A 20,000-nucleotide genomic window follows, 5' to 3' on the forward strand; every position below is an offset into this window, starting at 1 on the left:
CTCGTGGGCTTAGCGCTTGGTTTTGATTCTAATAATAATGTGAACATCTGTTAATGCATACAAGTTCTTAAGCTTCATTTGCAGAGCAGGCATACTGTAGCAGATTTCCAGTCCAGTACTAAATATTTTTTGAGTATCAAACCTTAGTATGTAATGATTTTACTATCTGTTATCTCATTATGCAGATCCACGTGAATGCCATCTTTTGATGTATATCTTCATAATGTTTTCTTGGTTAAATGACTAGTTGAAATATATTTAAGTTTCATGTTTGCATTTCACCATTTCAGAACTCAGTTGCTTTACTAGGTGGGTATGATTTTGCATACAAAACTTCTCTGTATATTTTACCCCATGATATTTGTCAATAAAATATACAGTCAACATTTACAATTTCCATGATAATACCTGTTTTCCACCTTAGTATTATTTTAAGATTGTCTAGCTATATCTGCACTAGCTGAATAAAAGTTTCTATTACAGCTGTTGTATTTATCTATACAAGTGTCCTTATAAATCTTTACTAAACCATTCTATGTAGTGTCATAATAAGCACCAGATGGAAAAATAAACACAAATGCAGTATAGTGCAATGCTTTATTTTTCCATTGTGTCAGTATTTTATACCATTTATCTCAATAAGCACCAGGTATTGAGAACCCCATACAGATTAATCACCCTTATTACATAGGAATACCATGACTCCCACCCTCGTAATGGCAGGGCCTTTACACGATAGGGGGATTATGGCCTCTGCTGTTTTGGCCTTACTGGATGAGTTTAACTCCTGCAGAATAGTCTTGACATGTAGTGGCCTAATTAAACACTGTTTTGTTTGTTTACCATGCATTATAACCCATACATTCCTAGTTTCCTCCTGCCTAGAAGTTGAAGAGACTGGTAGTCTGTAATCTGCAGATAGGCAACACGATTCTTTGGTAGGTAGAAGTCAGTAGAGAGATTTAGCTATGGCCCTGCTGAATCAGATTGGCTGGCCTAGCATCACTTTCCTGCCTGGTAGAGAGGTGTTCAGCTAGGGCCAAGTAAGCATCTGTAAATGGGCACCACTTCAGTCCAGTGGCTCATGTTCATCTTACTGATGGTACTTGCATATGCCTCTATTAACCCTGAGGTTATTTGTTTTAGTCAACAGTTAAGCCTCCTATTGTTGGGCTCAATCATGGGTGGGGAGAGATTACTAATATTGTATGTATAGTCTTCATACTGCTCAATCTGTTGACCCTTGTGGCACCCCTGAACTCTCCTCAGATCTGGTAATGCTTTCATGCACTGCTTGTTGCCTGATCCAGGTGATGGCATCTACCTGACACCTTTGATGCCTCTGACCTTTGCAGTTTTCTTATGAGTGCAAAATTCACTGTCTTGAGGAATGGGAAGGCTTATCATACACTGTGGCAGTGACTTAACTCCAAGGAAGGCTTCCACAGTTCTACTCCAGATCTGCTCGGCACCCACAAGTCCCTGCTGTATCCTCTCCCACAGTCAATTCTGTGTCCAGCCCTTATGAAATCCTAGCCTCTTGACATTCCTACCTTGATACCTCCTATTTTTCCTTCATCTTTTATTTTTCATGTTTCTTTCCCTACATAGGCTTTCCCAACTGGGCTTTCAACTAGACTCCAAATACCTTTAGTTTCTAAAACTCCTTGCCCACTTATTACTCCTTCATGCTTCACTTGCCTAATCGCAGTGTCTTGCCCTGCTGTGACAGTAGAAACCCATCCACATCCACATACTGTCACTACTTTCCCTGTATTCACTCAGACTCACTATCCTCTAACAGTTTCTCACCATTGTACCAGTTGCCAATGTCACTCCATCTACTCCTTTCACCTTCTTGTACTATGCCATCTGCTACTGCCTTGCCTACAGAAACACCTCCAGTCATATTGAATTATACTGAAAAGACAACCCACTATGGATCTTGACCCACCCTTCATACCTTCACATTCTCACCCTCCATAACCCCTATATCTACTCCTGCCCTACATTTTAAATCTACAATACCCACAAATCTCTTACTACTGCTATCTCCACACATTGACTACTGATCACTACAGCTAATAGCCACCAGCTATTATCTGTTACTCCTGAATTGCTAAATTACTCATAATGGCAGTATTGCAGTGGAATATCAGAGGGTACAGGAGGTATCAAGGAAAGCTCCAGTTGTTGCCCTCCCATTTAACCCCCTATATGTGTTTGTTTACTAGAATTAAAATTGTTACATAGTTGGACTTCCTATTTCTGGCTATGTTTTGGTACAGTCATTAGATCCATTTCCCGATGAGACACATGAGAGTGCACTTGCATGCAACGATATCCCTTATTTTTGACTTCTAGTTCATATTCCGCTTCACTATACTGTAGCCCGAGTATTTGGGCAAGTGGTACACTTTATAAGATTCGTCCAACTAGGTATATTTCTACACCATAGGAAGGTTAGCATAGGCACCACTGTGACCACAAATGCAAGTTTTTACAGATGAATCTCCAGCTAGCGTGGTCACAGTGGTGCCTATGCTAACCTTCCTATGGTGTAGAAATATACCTAGTTGGACGAATCTTATTGTGGCTAGCTGGTCTAGTGGCTAACGCGACGGTCTAGAGTTTTGAGACTCTGACCGCGGGTTCAATCCCGGCCGGGGTATGGTTTGATCCCCATATGTTTAAATTTTCACGCTCATTCTCTTTCCTGTATTGATATTTACATGTATCTTTCTATAGTACTTGACTTTAATTGGTCTGTAGTACCTAATCTTCATGATAGCAATCATTTCCCTCTTCTTACGTCACAAGAATTCATTTTGAAGCCTAAGTAGATTTGACTAGGATAACATGCATATAAACAAGTACATACAAAGTAAACATACAGATATCAGTCAAGCTCAGGCTTGGTTACAAGCACAGTACATGTGGCACCTTGGTACATACGTACAAGGAAAATGTTATGATAGTCTGCCTTCTAGTCACTGTCTTGAACATTGCCTCACTGTTCATTGATAGGGACATTAGTATACCTTCATTGGGGAGGAGGGGGGATTGCCTTCATGCTGATGAAGGGCTTTTGATCTAAGGAATTGGGTATATTCTCCCCTTCCTTGGATATAACCTAGTTACCTCTCATTCCCTAGGCATTGTATGACCCTTGCATATTTACAACTTCCCCATGAATTTCATAATTGAAACATAGTTGTAATAAAGCACATGGTAAAAATGACCTAATTGGTGTATCCTAATGCTCTCGCAGTACTGTCCACTTTATAGATATGTAGTACACAAACAGCGGCTGGTTCAGTAGGAAAAATACAGTTCAGTTCGTTTGTCTAGAATATCCTGGATAAGTGGAGTCATCCAGTGCTTATACCTAACTCATGAGTCATTTGATAGTATCATGGCCCTTGTCGGTTTAGTGCTTTATTTGATTTTAGTAATTGTTGAAAGTATCTGACGCACAAGGTGAGTTTTAGGAAGGTAATCATAGGTGATGTATTTCTATAGAAGGGCTGGGTTTCTGCTCATTAATTCAGTACGAAAGGCTTTACATTGGTAATTAGAATTATAATGGCAAAATGTTAAAAGATATATACGGTGAAGACTCGCAGGGTTGTTTGCATTTTTTTTTTTTTTTAGTTTCCAGGGTGCCATAATTTATAAACAGCATTGCTTTGTATCTAAATTTGCAAACAATGCTAACTGAGAAATACAATGTGGCTTCCTAATCTCATGTCTGAGATAAGGCCATAACACTGGTGCCAAGAAACATTAGAAACTTTGTTACTATTGCATCAAGTAACACTTTCATCCCTTGGGTTAGCGCTGTGACCCTAATGGGTTTAGTGCTTGATTTTGATTATAACAACATCCCTTGGATTGACAGCCTAATGCGTAAGTGAAAGATGGAGTAAAACAAGGCACTATGCAGAGCAACCCCTCAAGGAAGGTTCCTTAATGCTGGTGAGGGGCTCTTGATCTAGGGAACTGGATCTGTGCTCCAGTTCCCTGAATTAAGCCTGAATACCTTCCATCCCTCCCCCAAGCACTGTATAATCCTATGGGTTTAGTGCTTCCCCCTTGATTATAATAATAATAATAATAATATGCAGAGCAAGCATTTATTGAGTTTTGCAAAAATGTGAGCTTTATAAATTCCAACCTTCTTTTTGATTATAATAATAATAATATAAATGCCAACTCCCGAGGGAGGTCCCTTGATGATGGTGGGGGCTCTTGATCTAGGGAACTGGATCTGTGCTCCGGTTCCCTGAATTAAGCCTGAATGCCTTCCATTCCTCATCCCCCCCCCCCACAAATGCTGTATAATCTCTACGGGTTTAGAGCTCCCCATAAATTCCTACAGAGAAACAAACGTGAATATCACAGGTGTATAACCCCTTTGGGTCTAGTGCTTAGTTTGATTATATTACTATTATTTACCACAACACAACAGTTAAAGAATTATCAAAAAGTACAATTGTGACATGAGGTGAGGCTTGGCATCATCATGCAAGCTGCCTGTAATTATTTCAGAGAATGACTTCAAGAGCTGTGCGATGCTTAAGTGTGTTCAATTCCATACCACAAAGTGCACAAATTTATCATAATGCATAGCCCATGTTGCTGACATTACGGGTTCTGCAAGCGCTGTATAGCCCTTGTGGCTTAGCGCTTCTTTTTGATTATAATAATACGGGTTCTGCATATCCATTCTTTAACTCTACTGTGCTGTATGACCATTGTGAGTTTAGCGCTTAGTAATAATAATGAAAAGAGCATGAGATTTCACTCGTAAGACAAGTTTTATACCCTGATGCTGGCGAGGTGCTCTTGATCTAGGAAATTGGAACGGTTTCAATTCCCTGAATTAAGCCTGAATGCCCTTCTCCCCCCAAAGGCGCTGTATAATCCCTACGGGTTTAGCGTTCCCCATAATTTCTTTGTCCCGTCCCTGTCCTCTCACATCCCCTCAAGGAAGGTTCCTTGATGTTGGTGAGGGGCTCTTGATTTAGGGAATTTGATCTGTGCTCCAGTTCCCCGAATTAAGCCTGAATGCCTTCCACATCCCCCCCAGGCGCTGTATAATCCTCCGGGTTTAGCGCTTCCCCTTGATTATAATAATAATAATAATGTCCTCTCATATATACATTGACCCCCGCACTTTCGTGTGTTAATGTGACTAGTTAATGTTCCAAGCCGGACCTTAACATCGTCATAAGCTTCTTTCTCCTATGTGCGGGTTATCTGTATAAGTTTTATACTGTTATGTCAGCTTGCCTATCATTACCCTAGGTAAAAGATGTCAGAGAGAGAGATGTAGCTATGGTGAAACATTTTCATAGATGTCTAAAACTATTAATCATAAATATACCCCCCAAAAATCTAATTATCATAAAATCAAAATTCCATTTCAGAGGTTCAGCAGTCCACTTCCGTCGTGATTTTATTCCTTGTTTTGTATGGGAGTAACAATCCTCATTTGTGAGTTAGGCTTAACTTTCTGGCGAGACTTGAAGTAGATAAGAATCACATCGACCAGGAATTCCATCAGCTCCACCACAGTCATCAGTGACATGCCGATAAACAGCCCCAAGTTACCACCAACATTAGACACAAGTGTGTCCCACTGCGGGTGTAAACAAGAATTATTTTTTTAAGTTAGGAATTAGGCAGATCATTACTACGGGATTAAAATTCTTGCACTTTATGCAATAATTTTATTATCCCTTAAATTCTCCTTAAATCTTAGTGTCTTTCAAGTCAGTAGAAGCTATATATGTGTACATGATGTATACTGTGGATGTTTACTTAGAGTTATTCACATTCTACATAACAGAAATGAAGTACAATATAGTGCAGTATACAGTATTTAATGATATAAAATTATGCCTCAAGTAAGAGGTTCATGTAATGTTTTTTTTTTCTTTCGGATTCACAGAGTTGTTTTCATGTCAGCGTTGTATGACCCTTGTGGGTTTAGCGGTTAGTTATGATTATAATGCTTATTCATGCGGTTTGTTGTTACTTTATGTATGAAATTAATCTATTTGTAATAACCTAATTTACACCTTATGAAGTTTTCAGTTGTTAAAGCATTTACTGCTCACTGACTCTCAGTTCAGTTCAGGTGTGTTACATGTGTTGTTAAGATTTCTGTATGTTGCTGCCTCTACTGTAATGACTCATCTGTATGATTCCTTTGCTTTATGATTTCGTCCATGCTGCCTAAATTGTGCAATATGACTTTTCTATTTACTAAATACCAATAAATGAAGACTTACCGTGTAGGCGGGGCTCTCTTGAATGATCTCGTAATTAAGGGAGTCCAGGTAGAGGTGGATGCGAACTGCATCACTCGAGTTTCTTTGGGAGAATTACACTTGCTTTAGTGTCCAATAACAATTATTTATATAGTCTACCATAATGTTGTAAATGGCTATCAAATCAGATGCTAGAATTAGAATAGGGCCTCAGTATGATACAATACGGGCTCATAGCTCGATAACGGCCCAACAAATTTACTTAGGCCAATAACTTAAGCAAATTCTCAGCAAAAACAGGAAGGCTACATTTAAAATAGGCTAATTATTAATATTACTCTAGTGACAACTAAGCGCTAAACCCACAAGGTAAAATAAGGTAAGAGACAGGCTATTAGTTTTGTCTTCACGGTTAAATAGAGATGTGTATATAACCACTTTAGTATATTTTGATGTATGTGTACTGAGAGAGATACAAGTATATTTCAAGGGGGTGTATGTATACACTGAGTTTACTGTACTCTTTCTGTGCAGCGATGTATGACTCTGGTGGTTTAGCGCTTAGTTTTAATGATAATAATACAATCATAATAATAATAATGTAATCCCTATTCTAGGATTAAAACAACCGTGACTGGTGATGCACAGGTTGAAAGTAGTTACAATGCGTGGTCGATTAGTTTGAAACCAAATGTATAAACCAACTAGGCCTAAATATAGTACTGTAATTGAACTACCATTATTTTCCATCTGTACACATACACACAAAAAAATAAATAATTTAACCTTATTTTTTATTAGACATCTTGCTGCTATGGTCTACAACTGCCTATTCAGCGTTGTATGACTGTTTCAGGTTTAGCGCTTTACTTGATTACATTATTATTAAAGTGACTATAGTGATACAAACAACAAACTGATCAAGTGTCTAAAACAGACAAATGCTGTTCATTCTGGCAGTTCAAGGAAAGTGTTCAGGAATTGGAGGGTTGCCCGTCTCTTCCATGGATCAAACCTGATTGTTGCCTTTTTCCCAGGTGTGGCACGACCCATACAAGTTTACCACTTTCTCATGAATACAGAGCAACAATAATTATACTCACCCCCCACACAAGTCATCTGCCAACTTCCTCTTCACCAAATTCTGAATTATTACGTAGAATGGTTTATTTTCCTCACTTAATGTCACCTGGCTGTCATATATGGTCTCGCTGTAGACACGAGAAGACACTAATAAGCAGCATAATGTAGGTATCATAGTCATGGTCTTTCACTCATAGTATATTCAGTAACGCACAATATACCATCAAAAATATTATGAATATTTAACTAAAAAGATGTTACTGTACAAAATGAAACCCATTATGGAGTATCGTGTCTGAGAGCAATGTATAGTGTGAATATTGTGCAGAAAATTTAGAGTGCAGACAATAGGCCGTATGGGGTGGGGGTCACCGAGTGGGAGGGGGATTGTTGAGGTGTTTGGGCATATATAAAGGATGGGAAAGGATAAGATGATGGGACACTCCCCACTGGGGGAGTCAATTCAAGATAGAAGAAGTTACCCTCCAACCGGAGGGCCCAAGAGAGAAGATAGAAGAATGAAGAAGACGAACGACACCCCCGCCCAGGGGGCCACCGCCGGGTCACCATCTGGAGAAGACCCGGGCCGGAAGTACCGGCAAATCTTTAATGAATGAATGAATGAAGGATGATGGGGCGGAAGAAAGGAGGGGTCCCAGGAACACTTGAAGGGAGAGGGTAAAAAAGGCTTTGAGTTCTTGGAGGCCTTATCATCCAAGAGGCTTGTGTATGTGTGTGTGTTATAGTAGTGAATGGAAAAGTTTTTTTTTTTAATGGATTTGCTGATGAAATGTGAGCAAAGCTTTATGAAGAGATTCAGGGAAACCAGTTAGCCGAACCTGAGTCTTGGAGGTGGGAGAGGCAGTGCCTGCACTCTGAAGGAAGGATGGTGATAGTGCAGGCAGAAGGGTAATCTGAATTGTGATATTAGCATACTTCTGGCAAGACAGTAATTTAATAAATTATAGTGCATTTCCTTCTTTGGGTCATCCTGCCTTAGCAAGAAATTTAAATAATATATAGTAATTTAAATAATACATAGGATACTGTATTTCACAGTGAGCTGTACAAAAATTACAGTACTGAGTGATGTTAGATATAAATTATTATATAATGTTGTTACCAGCTGAGAAAAGGGCCAAGCATTTATTACTATTAATGATTATTACAGGGTATTATCATTATTTTTTTATTACAGGTTTTATTTTGGGAAACAATATCATTAGCAAAATATAATTATATTTATAGATGATAGTAGTTGTTGTAACATACAGAGCACTTAATAATAATAATAATAATAATAATAATAATAATAATAATAATAATAATAATAATAATAATAATAATAATCTTTATTTCTACAAGTACATGTACAAGGTATACAGGCCTATCTGACATCAATGACATACTACTGTATAGAAAGCCCCTTGTATTGTAGAGCATTTCGAGGAAATTAGGTAAATTTTGTCCCCAGGATGCGACCCACACCAGTCGACTAACACCCAGGTACCTATGTTATCGCTAGGTGAACATGAACAGCAGGTGACTTAAGGAAATTTGTCCTAATGTTTCCAGCCGTACTGGGGATCGACCCCCGGACCAGTGGGTGACCTGAGTGAGCTTTGACCACCTAGCTCAACTAGTACTTATAGCCATAAATATATATATACAACAAACACAAGAATAAATTAAGCAATAGAAGCAGTGAACATTAAACACTCAACACAAATATTATCATACTAAGTCATAATAACCAGCATCAATTTAAAAAGTCATTAGTCAAAATACTCTCTTAAAAGTTCCCCGAGCTTCCCTGGCAATGATAAAAACATTTATAGATGAGGTGAATGCTAATGTGTTGAGAGCGAGGTGTAAGATTAAAAAAAAGTGAATCTGATACGAAGTGGGAGATACTCCAGCTGCTTTTTTGCTGACGAATGTTCTCTTTTGGATATAGAAAAGACAATTTACGAAGGTTGGTTGCAGAATTTGGGAGGATATTAAAAGTGAACATAGGAAAGAGCCAGGTGATGAAAGAGAAAAAAAAATATAGTCAGTGAAAAATTGGATATTAAATTGGAGGGAAAAAGCATGGAGGAAGTGAATGTGTTCAGATATCTGTACTGGGTCCATGAAAGTTGGGGTAAACCACAAAATTAAGAAGGGAAAATTGATGGGTCGTGCAGTGAATTATCTCTGGAAACAAAGTACTTTATTCGTGGAGGCAAAATGGGGAATGTATAGTTGTACCAACACTGTTGTACGGGCGTGACTAATGGTTTTTAAACGTTGCAGCGAGGAGGAGGCTGGAGGTAGTGGAGCTGCCATGTCTGAGGGCAATTTGTGGTGTGAATACTGAGCAGAAAATTGGGAGCTTAGAAATTAGATGGTAAGTAGGTATTAGGTTTGTCAGGAAACAGGACAAGTGTTTCCTGACGTTGGTCTTAGTCATCTGATGACCCACAGCTTGTGGAGATTTCGGTCATCAGACCGAGGCCTTCCACTGGCTTACCACTCCACCCCTTTAAAAATTATGGTTATAATTATATGGACAATTTTGATAATTTTCCTGGGATCTGTAAGAACTGATGGAGATAATAACGTTTATCTGAAATTGTGTAGGTGTGTATCTTCATTGACTTTTAAAAGATGCTCTGTGACATAAGGACTAAGAATATTCTCTAATATTTCCTTATATTCTGTAAGGAGTTGAATAAGTAAAGTGAAAAATGTTGTAATCTAGAGGAAATGAATATTTCAATAATAAAAGTGTAGTACACACCTGGAAATGTTATTAAATTAATTGAAAAGATGTATTGGTAGACAAAAGTTGAGGAGAGCAACGAAAATGGCGGAGTAATACAGATCGTAGCGGGAGTTTGTGGAGAATTTCATGTTTTCTAAGCCAATAGAAATAGTATCGGCAAATACAGTGTCTTATATAATAAGTGAATTTAACGTGTATCTGGAAGAGTTCAGATATAAAGTAAAATTATCAAAATAAAGATGATGCGCAAGAAAACATGAGCTGTTGCTGGAGGATCTACATTGTCCACCAGTGTGAACTAAATCTCACTACATGTAATGTATATATTTATTGGCCAATAGTATTTATCAGCCTGCTAGGGAGGTGTTAGGATATATCAAGACCGTAATTTGGTAAGATATATTCTTTTTTGCATAATGTATAAAATTTTATATAAATCAGTTGTCAAGGTCAATAATTTCTTTATATATACACTCCACAACCAAATTTAATCCAGCCAGTGTTACTGGCTTGGAATATTTTGTTTAATAGATTCTAGAACATAATTTAAGGTCCAGATGTGAGTTTGGGAAGCGAGAAGGTGGACATGAAGGAGGGACAGTGTAGTGACCCACTGTTGCTACAATCCCACTTGTCTCTCAGGTACAACTGGCAGTTTAGGGGGTCAACGCCCCCGCGGCTCGGTCTGAGACCGGGCCTCGTGGTGGATCGGGGTCTGATCACCCAGGCTGTTACTGCTGGTCGCACGCAAACTTGACGTACGAACCACAGCCTGGTTGGTCAGGTACTGACTTCAGGTGTCTGTCCAGTGCCTTCTTGAAGACAGCCAGGGGGTCTATTGTGTATTTTTTAGAAGTGCCAGAGTTCTCCCCAGCTATGTGTGTGAAATGTTAATTCAGGATTGTACCTGTGAAATTCACTCACATAATTTCTCAAAGACAACGTTTCCATCAAGTAGTGGAGATTAGATAAGAACATAAGAACATAAGAAAGGAGGAACACTGCAGGAGGCCTGCTGGCCCATACTAGGCAGGTCCTTTACAATTCATCCCACTAACAAAACATTTGCCCAACCCAATTTTCAATGCCACCCAAGAAATAAGCTTTGATGTGAAAGTCCCACTCAAATCCAACCCCTCCCACTCATGTATTTATCCAACCTAAATTTGAAACTACCCAAAGTCCCAGCCTCAATAACCCAACTAGGTAGACTGTTCCACTCATCAACTACCCTATTTCCAAACCAATACTTTCCTATGTCCTTTCTAAATCTAAACTTATCTAATTTAAATCCATTACTGCGGGTTCTCTCTTGGAGAGACATCCTCAAGACCTTATTAATATCCCCTTTATTAATACCTATCTTCCACTTATACACTTCGATCAGGTCTCCCCTCATTCTTCGTCTAACAAGTGAATGTAACTTAAGAGTCTTCAATCTTTCTTCATAAGGAAGATTTCTAATGCTAGGTATTAATTTAGTCATCCTACGCTGAATGTTTTCTAACGAATTTATGTCCATTTTGTAATACGGAGTATTATTCGGAGGAATGGATGTTGAGGTGTTTTTAACATTTAAAAGAGGATGGAATAAAATAGAATGACTAAGTGGGCGAGGTGGAGTCATCCCAGGGAAGGTTGGAGGTAGCGGGGGTGGGGGGTTAAATCAGGCTTTTTTGAACACATTAGATAGGAGTGGAGGCAAGTGGGGTTTTTTTTTTGAGTGAACATAATGTTGGAGTGCGAGCAAATATGATGTTATTTAGGGCAACCAGTTAGCCGAACTTGAGTTCTGGAGGCGAGAAGTATAGTACCTACACTCAGGAGGGGTGAGGGAGAGAATGGAGTTCTGGAGGCGAGAAGTATAGTACCTACACTCAGGAGGGGTGAGGGAGAGACTGGAGTTCTGGAGGCGAGAAGTATAGTACCTACACTCAGGAGGGGTGAGGGAGAGACTGGAGTTCTGGAGGCGAGAAGTATAGTACCTACACTCAGGAGGGGTGAGGGAGAGACTGGAGTTCTGGAGGCGAGAAGTATAGTACCTACACTCAGGAGGGGTGAGGGAGAGACTGGAGTTCTGGAGGCGAGAAGTATAGTACCTACACTCAGGAGGGGTGAGGGAGAGACTGGAGTTCTGGAGGCGAGAAGTATAGTACCTACACTCAGGAGGGGTGAGGGAGAGACTGCTGTTGGGAGACTAGTCTAAAATGTGATGTCAAACGCTTCTGGCAAGACAGTGTGAGAATGATAGGCGGTAAATGTATTTCTTTTTGGGGTCACACTGCCTCAGTGGAAGATGTCCGGTGTATGAAATATATATATATATATATATATATATATATATATATATATATATATATATATATATATATATATATATATATATATATATATATATATATATATATTTTTTTTATGACGTACGAATATTCTTAAGTGCTTTTAGTTCAGCATCACCTGGGACTCCAATGAAAATAAGTAACTCCGATTTTTCAGGTTGTCCTCGGCAATTTACACATTTGTTACTATGTATGATAACTGTAATCACCTAAATATGTATAACTGTACTTATATATGCCTATACCTAAATAAAATTACTTAGGAACATAGTGTAAAGCTAAAAAAAAAAATTCTAAATAAAGCTTCGTTCTAGGTAAAGCATTTTCTAGTTATGAATTATAAAGCTCTACCCAGTGTTTACATTGCAACTTCCTAACATTCTCTCCTACATGATGGGTATGGGGTACATAAAGATGTTAAATTAACTTTCTCAGCAATACCTGCCATCCTACAAGAGCTTACCTGCAGGCTGGTGGACAGTCACATATTAAATTCTGCTGATGGTAATTGAACCTCACCATCTCCATACAGAGCTCTGAAAGAGACAGACCAAAATTTAAGACATATCTGGCAACCAATTTTCCAGAAAAGTGGCAGTAATATTAATACACAACATGCATTTCATTCTTGTCAATGCAAATGCTGTCGAAAAGTGTCGAAAACTATTTTAAAAATTTAACGTCATTTGCTAGACATATTTACACAAATGAAATAAACTGTCAGTGACCTACGGTGGCTAACATTGGCGATATCACAAGGAGTCTGAGGCTTGGGTAGACGAGAATCGTAAGCAGGACTTTTCCCCGCATAGCAGTAACACCTTTGCCAATATGCTTGTTCAATACACATCCTCTTGCAGCGCTATTAATTAAAAAAGGGATCACAGATTTATTCAGATAACAGATTAAAACTTTTGAAGACTACCATCTCTGTTTTAGCCTCAGTACCATGAGCTTCTAGACTTCCATTACTAATGGACCTGTGCTCTAATTCTTTAAACAGTCCGAATGCCTTACATTTCCCAGGCACTGTACGACCCCTACGGGTTTAGCGCTTTCCCATGAATACAATAATAACTAAACCTACTGCTTTCTATCACAGTCATTCTGACTTTCAAGACAGTCATCCTTAATTCCTGAAAATAGAGCAATTCTTTCCTTAGATCAAACATCAAACATATATGCATCCCATTCATGGGTTTAGCATTTTCCCACGAATATAATATACATGACAGCCAGTACATAAATATCCCGCACATAAGAGACCGAAACTTATGACAACGATTCAGTCAGACTTAGACCATTAACTAGTCACACAGAAGTGCGAAGGGAAGGAAGCCAGAATATATACAAGCGTGGCATACACTCCCGAGAAGCAAGATAAACATTCTTCCCTTCAGTTTTTTTTTTTTTACCTAATCCGCCGCCTCTCACGAAGATAGTGACCCAAGAAGAGGAAATATTCACTATCATTCATTCAATTGCTGTTTTGCTAGAAGTGTTCTAACTTCACAATTCAGATAACCCTCTGATTGCAATATCCCCATCACTCCTTCAGTGTCCTCTCCACGTCCAAGACTTAAGTCCGGTTAACCAATTCCTGAATCCCTTCATAACTGTTACGTCGTTCACACTCCAACAGCACGCCCATTAAAATCCGTTCACTATTGTTTAACACACTCCTACAGCCTGGTTGATCAGGCCCTGGTCCACCACGAGGCCTGGTCATGGACCGGGCCGCGGGGGCGTTGACCCCTGGAACACCCTCCAAGTATACTCCAGGTAAGTCTGATACTCAAGCCCCTAAAACTCAAAGCCTTATTTACCCTCACCATTCAATCATCTACCTCTCCTTCCTTCTACCCCAGATTTATATCTCCTCTTACGGGTTTGGCGCTTAATTTGATTATATTATTGTCTTCCCAACCTCTTCATCCTCTCTAAATGCCCAAACCAGCTCAATAACCCCCCCCTCAGCCATCTGAATTATACCCATAGTGATCCCATACTGTCCTCTAATTTCTACACTTCAGATCCTCTGCACTATACGTTGCTTTCAAACATAACTTCGCAATTGCATATAGCTTCCTTCTTGCTGCAAAGCTCAAAGCTCATGCCCCACACCCATATCAAAGTGCTGATGCCACTATACTCTCGTACACTCCCTTTCTTTCCTTTGCCCCCATAGATAAACTTTTGTTTTTTTCCACAAATGCTATGAGTTGTAGGCTACTCTGGCACATAAAATAGCTGTTAAACATTGAATGAGGGGGAAGGTAGGGGGTGAGATAGGTAAATATAACTTTATTTAACGTATTATTTAGTTATGTATGGCATTTTGCATGTTTGTAGTGTCAGTGAATTGCTAATCAAACACATTTATACGTTGAATATGCGTGCGAAAAATATGTACATAATGTGTACGCGTAAATTTACCCTTGTGAGGTAAATGGACACGGAGGCAACTAATGTGACATTTTATTGTGGCAACGTTTCGCTGTCCATTTTGTCGGTATTTCTATCATTACCAAATTTACCCATGCTGTGACGTGACATTTGTCGTTCATCATCCTTATTTTTGTCACTCAAAAAACTAATTAAAAGCATCCAAGCATTTGTAGTTTTGTATTAATGTTGGTAGGATTACAGACAGTATGTTAAGTAAAAGGACAAAAGTGCAGTTAACGCGACATTTTTTGTGGTAACATATCAAGACCTTTACAGTATGTACTATACGTTAAAGCTGTTGCTTTCAAATTTTGGAAGCTGAAATAAATTTGTCCATTATTTAACAATATTCCGTTAAATTTCTCAGTATCATCGAGATTGTAGTGTGCTAAACGGATCCAGGAAAGTCACGGGAAAAGTCACAACCTTACTTGACCTAATGCGACTTTTTTTCCACTGACTTTTTCCTAGCCAAAATTGTGACCATTTTTTCTGTGACTTTTGTCCCGGACACCGTGCTAAACATGTCGAGTGTGCAAACACTGAAATAAGAAGAGGAAAACTAAACTGGTTGATACTTACAACAGCTGAATACTCAGTGAAGATTTGAGAATCTGTGTCAGACCTGCAGTTACCGTGCGGTTTGCCTACCCTGATCAGCTTCCTCTGCAATCAGATACAAATAAAAAGGCACAATACCGTGACTGGAATAATACACAAATAACCCGGACATAAGAGAAACTTATGACGACAACGTTTCGGTCCGACTTGGACCATTAGTTTATTGTGCACCCGATATCCATCTTATAAAAGGTAGCGCAAGAGCGTATGGATACGCAAAAGGCCTAGGAACTAGGGCCCAAAAGGGGTTAACAGGAGTACATCTGGGTTTATATCTGCAGTTCACTTATCTGTTACAAGCAAATTTATAAAATTTGCTTAATATATCTGTGGAAAGTACTTGAGGGCCTAGTCCAAATCGGCACGCTACTATAGCGACATATAAAGAGAAAATGTAAAATAGACCCAGTGAAAGGCAGAGATACAGAGAACATTGTATCAACATCCGTGGGGGATGACTGTTTAACACTCTACCACATGATATCAACAACACTGCGAGAACAAGTGTATAAGTCTGCAAGAGGAAATTAATCAACCAGGCTGTGATGGATATGAGGGCCAGCAGGCCACTGGCAGCAATAACCTAGTTAATCAGGGAAGCACCATACAAGATTGGCCCCGGGCTGAAGGAGGAAAACTCGAAACCTGTCAAAGGTATATCCAAGGTCCATTATTAGTGAACACATGTTCTACTCACCCTGGCAATACAGGCCATGATACAAACATCTGGGGAGACATACTCACCCTGGTGATGCGAGCAGACACACTAACACCTGGAGAGATGTTAAAGCCTTCATCCTCCGGGAAAGGTAGCTGGTAGGGGCTGTGTACAATGACCCTCAAGCCTATGTCTTGCGACAACAGCGCCAAGTAGTTGCTCTGGTGGATGTTAATTGTCAGTCGTAGACCATACTGTAAAGCAAAGCAAAGTTCAAGTAGCGAAGCAGTATGTCTAAAGAATGCACCACATAACCCCTACGAGTTTAGCACTCCCCCGTGAATATAATAACAATAATAATAAATATACAGGAAGCCCATGGACTCGAATGGTAGAGTGCCTTTAGCCAAGGGCAAAACTGTTCACACAGTCACCCAGCCAGTTACTGACCAGATCCAACACACCTTAACCTGACTGACTGAGCAATTCATTTATCGAAAAATGGCATGGTGATACCGACACAATGTGGAAAAAGACTCATATGTACAGTTCAGGACACTTAATAGAGGAAACGTTTAGCTACGAGTGACTTCTTCAGTCCTCTAATAAATGTCCTCAACGGTACACAAGTGTCTTTTTCCACAAAATTCATATATAAACCATACAGTTCATTTATCAACATATGAGGGTTACACAATGATGAAATAAATGACCACAGTATTCAAAATCATATACTTATGTACACTACACTGCTAATTGCATAATAAAGTGACGCAGTAGAGATATACATTAAAGAGGATAAATGAGCGATGAATGTGACATCGCCATCCTGTACTTACGTTGGGGCCGACTAGGGAGGTATTAACAGGAGCGGCATTAACTTCTCTGTTATTCTCGACCTTGATCTTGAGGAAGGCAGAATTATAGGTATAGCACTTGCCATAGCTGTCACTGTTCCACACGTAGAAGTCCCTGACGAGGAGAACTAGAAACTCAGTAGAGTTGTAAAAATGAAAGCGACATTGTTATATAAAGAAGCAGAAGGAAATCTCTAGGAAACCACTCACTTTCCACTTGATATGTATTTAGCGCTTAAGTTTCCCTGCAAAAAAAAAGATGTGTAGATGCTGACGGGATCTTAATCCTTGGAATAGGAGCTACTTTCTCCTTCATATCAAACCTAGTTATGTCCCATTCTCCAAGCCCAGTATGACTCGAAGTCTATAAGGAGTTTAGCTTTTTCCAATAATAATTAAATCTACCTTCAAAACATTGATCTGTATTGATTTCATATAGAAAAAATTATACTGACACATGTACAGTATTTATATATGAAAGTGTTGGAGGTAATTAATGACTGGCAGAGAGGTAGAATATTACAGATGCAGAAATCTGCCAAGCATTCCTTTGGTGTGGATACATTCTGAATCCTGAGTCTTGTGCTCATCTGGAAGGATAGTTAATAAACAGGTGATGATAAATTATTTTCCTTCTTTCAGCCACCTATCTTAGTTCAGTTAAAATGACCAACGAATTTATAAAATCATAACTTGTCTTAAAACATCCTGGCCCTTTAATAATTTACATAAATATATTTTGTTCACTGCACTTACCTGTAAGAGCAGGCCCGTCGGTCGCGAGTACAGGTGTTGATTGATTCATTGACAGGTACTGAATAATTATCAAGGTCTTCAGAGTTAGGTGCGTACATCTCCATCACGTCAGAGAAATCAGGTGTATGGCTGTTGTTGAAGACTTGTGTTATCTCCTCCTCTCTCACGTAAGCATCGCCCAGTGATGATAAAACTAATATATGAAGGTAACTCACTGCTTTATATAACATTCATGTTTGTGCTTCTTAATATATATATATATATATATATATATATATATATATATATATATATATATATATATATATATATATATATATATATATATATATATATATATATATATATATATATATATATATATATATATATATATATATATATATATATATATATATATATATATTTATAGGGAGGTACCACCTCTAGAACTGTCGTAGGGACCCTCATCCTCAGAGAAAAGAATAAACTTGCTTCAGGGAAAACTCAAGGTTCTCCCTGAAGCTGTTTGAGAACTTTCTCCTACCACCCCCTATATTTCAAGTATGTTTTATTTAAAGACAAAATACATTGGCCAAACATTCACAAAAATACAACAGAAAGTAAAACAACATAGGTAACTCAGAGCTACATCTCGAATACTTCGTCCAGCTCCCCTGCGGTGGGCCGCATGCCCAGAATGCTGCAGGCATTTCCTCTCTGGATCGCAACACTGAGTCTCTGAAAGAGGAAGCTGGTCGCCCTGTGGTCCTTGGTTTCTTTGATGAGCTTTTCACCTAGCTCTTTGAGGAACTTTAGAGCACACTTGCCCCATGCTCCAAGGGTCTCCGACTCTATTGGAATGAAGTTATAGCAAGGGGGAAGGTCTTCATATTTTCGGATCTTCTGGGTCTCCCTGTGGCTGGCAGCTCCACCCCCTTCCACTACAGAGTATGGCAAGTAGGTGTCTGCCAGTGTGGCAGCACAGGTGTAGTCCCAGGCAATCTGCTTTCCATCCTTCCAGGGTAGCATAGTGGCTCCATCAGGACGCTTTTGACTTCCATCAGACCTCTGTACTTGGGGTTCCCGTTGAGCTGGGCAACGGGCTGTGGCGAGGCTTCTCTTTATTATGTCATTGACCTCCTCATGTCTGGCATACTTCCCTTCTGCTGTGTGACACACGAGACCATGAAGTCCGAATTGATCAGCTGTCGCCCTGCCGCAAATGCACCTATGTTCGGTGAGGATGGGGGCGGCTAAGCGAAGAGCAACACCAATCCGAATGGCCTGTGGGTCGAGACGGATGCCCAGGGAGGAATTGGGAACAGCTAACAGGAAATCTGAGTGTGGTGCCTTCACTGCCAGGAGACGAGCTTTGTTCTTTCCTGAAGCATTACCTGGAGACCTGGAGTTTACCTGGAGAGAGTTTCGGGGGTCAACGCCCCCGCGGCCCGGTCTGTGTTGGCGATTTTTTCCATGATCGGTTTGTCCCAGTGGGACTGTGCAGTTTGGGAGGAGCTGGTCTACTGGAGGAGTCTGTAAGGGTGTCCCACCGAATCGCTGCTTCAGTAAACCTGGGGTCTTGAGCTCCTACCACGTCTCTCAAGCGCTCGGGCACTATCTTCTTGACTAATGCACTCGAAGATAAGATAAGATTTCGTTCGGATTTTTAACCCCGGAGGGTTAGCCACCCATGATAACCCAAGAAAGTCAGTGCATCATCGAGGACTGTCTAACTTATTTCCATTGGGGTCCTCAATCTTGTCCCCCAGCATGCGACCCACACCAGTCGACTAACACCCAGGTACCTATTTGCTGCTAGGTGAACAGGACAACAGATGTAAGGAAACGTGTCGAAATATTTCCACCCGCCGGGAATCGAACGCGGGCCCTCCGTGTGTGAAGCGGGAGCTTTAGCCACCAGGCCACCGGGCCACCGAAGACAGAAGACGAAGACAGAAAAGTAGGTAAAGCAACATGCGTTGCTTTACGCACCCCTATACCTCCCAGTCGCACTGGGAGGGTTGCCTGATCCCATTGCTCATCCTCTAGTGACAGGTTCAGTGCCTTCTTAAAAGTTGATCTCAGGTGTGCGTCATATTCATCGAGTGTTGGGTTGTCAAAAGAGGGTGCACACAAGAAGTAAGTGAGTCTAGGCATAGTAAGACACCTTGTAAGGAGATACAGAGCATCATGGGCATCAAGATCGCTTAT

The 20,000-nt window shown here is 39.9% G+C and overlaps 1 protein-coding gene across 3 annotated transcripts in view; it reads right to left on the reverse strand.

The window, feature by feature from the left end:
- Positions 1-5,414: 5,414 nt before the first annotated feature.
- The window catches only part of LOC128692952 (uncharacterized), a 41,965-nt gene continuing 27,379 nt past the window's right edge, over positions 5,415-20,000 (reverse strand). For all 3 annotated transcript variants that reach the window (XM_053782340.2, XM_053782339.2, XM_053782338.2), the window contains exons 11-19: positions 17,808-18,000; positions 17,034-17,166; positions 16,281-16,448; positions 15,498-15,581; positions 13,200-13,329; positions 12,931-13,003; positions 7,382-7,489; positions 6,300-6,381; positions 5,415-5,644 (exon numbers count right to left, since the gene is read on the reverse strand). In XM_053782340.2, the coding sequence (XP_053638315.2) occupies positions 5,462-5,644; positions 6,300-6,381; positions 7,382-7,489; positions 12,931-13,003; positions 13,200-13,329; positions 15,498-15,581; positions 16,281-16,448; positions 17,034-17,166; positions 17,808-18,000 (1,154 nt within the window). In that variant the 3' untranslated portion in view covers positions 5,415-5,461. The remainder of the gene's footprint in view (positions 5,645-6,299; positions 6,382-7,381; positions 7,490-12,930; positions 13,004-13,199; positions 13,330-15,497; positions 15,582-16,280; positions 16,449-17,033; positions 17,167-17,807; positions 18,001-20,000) is intronic.

The sequence above is a fragment of the Cherax quadricarinatus genome, chromosome 38, assembly GCF_038502225.1.
Source record: "Cherax quadricarinatus isolate ZL_2023a chromosome 38, ASM3850222v1, whole genome shotgun sequence".
Lineage (NCBI taxonomy): Eukaryota > Metazoa > Arthropoda > Malacostraca > Decapoda > Parastacidae > Cherax > Cherax quadricarinatus.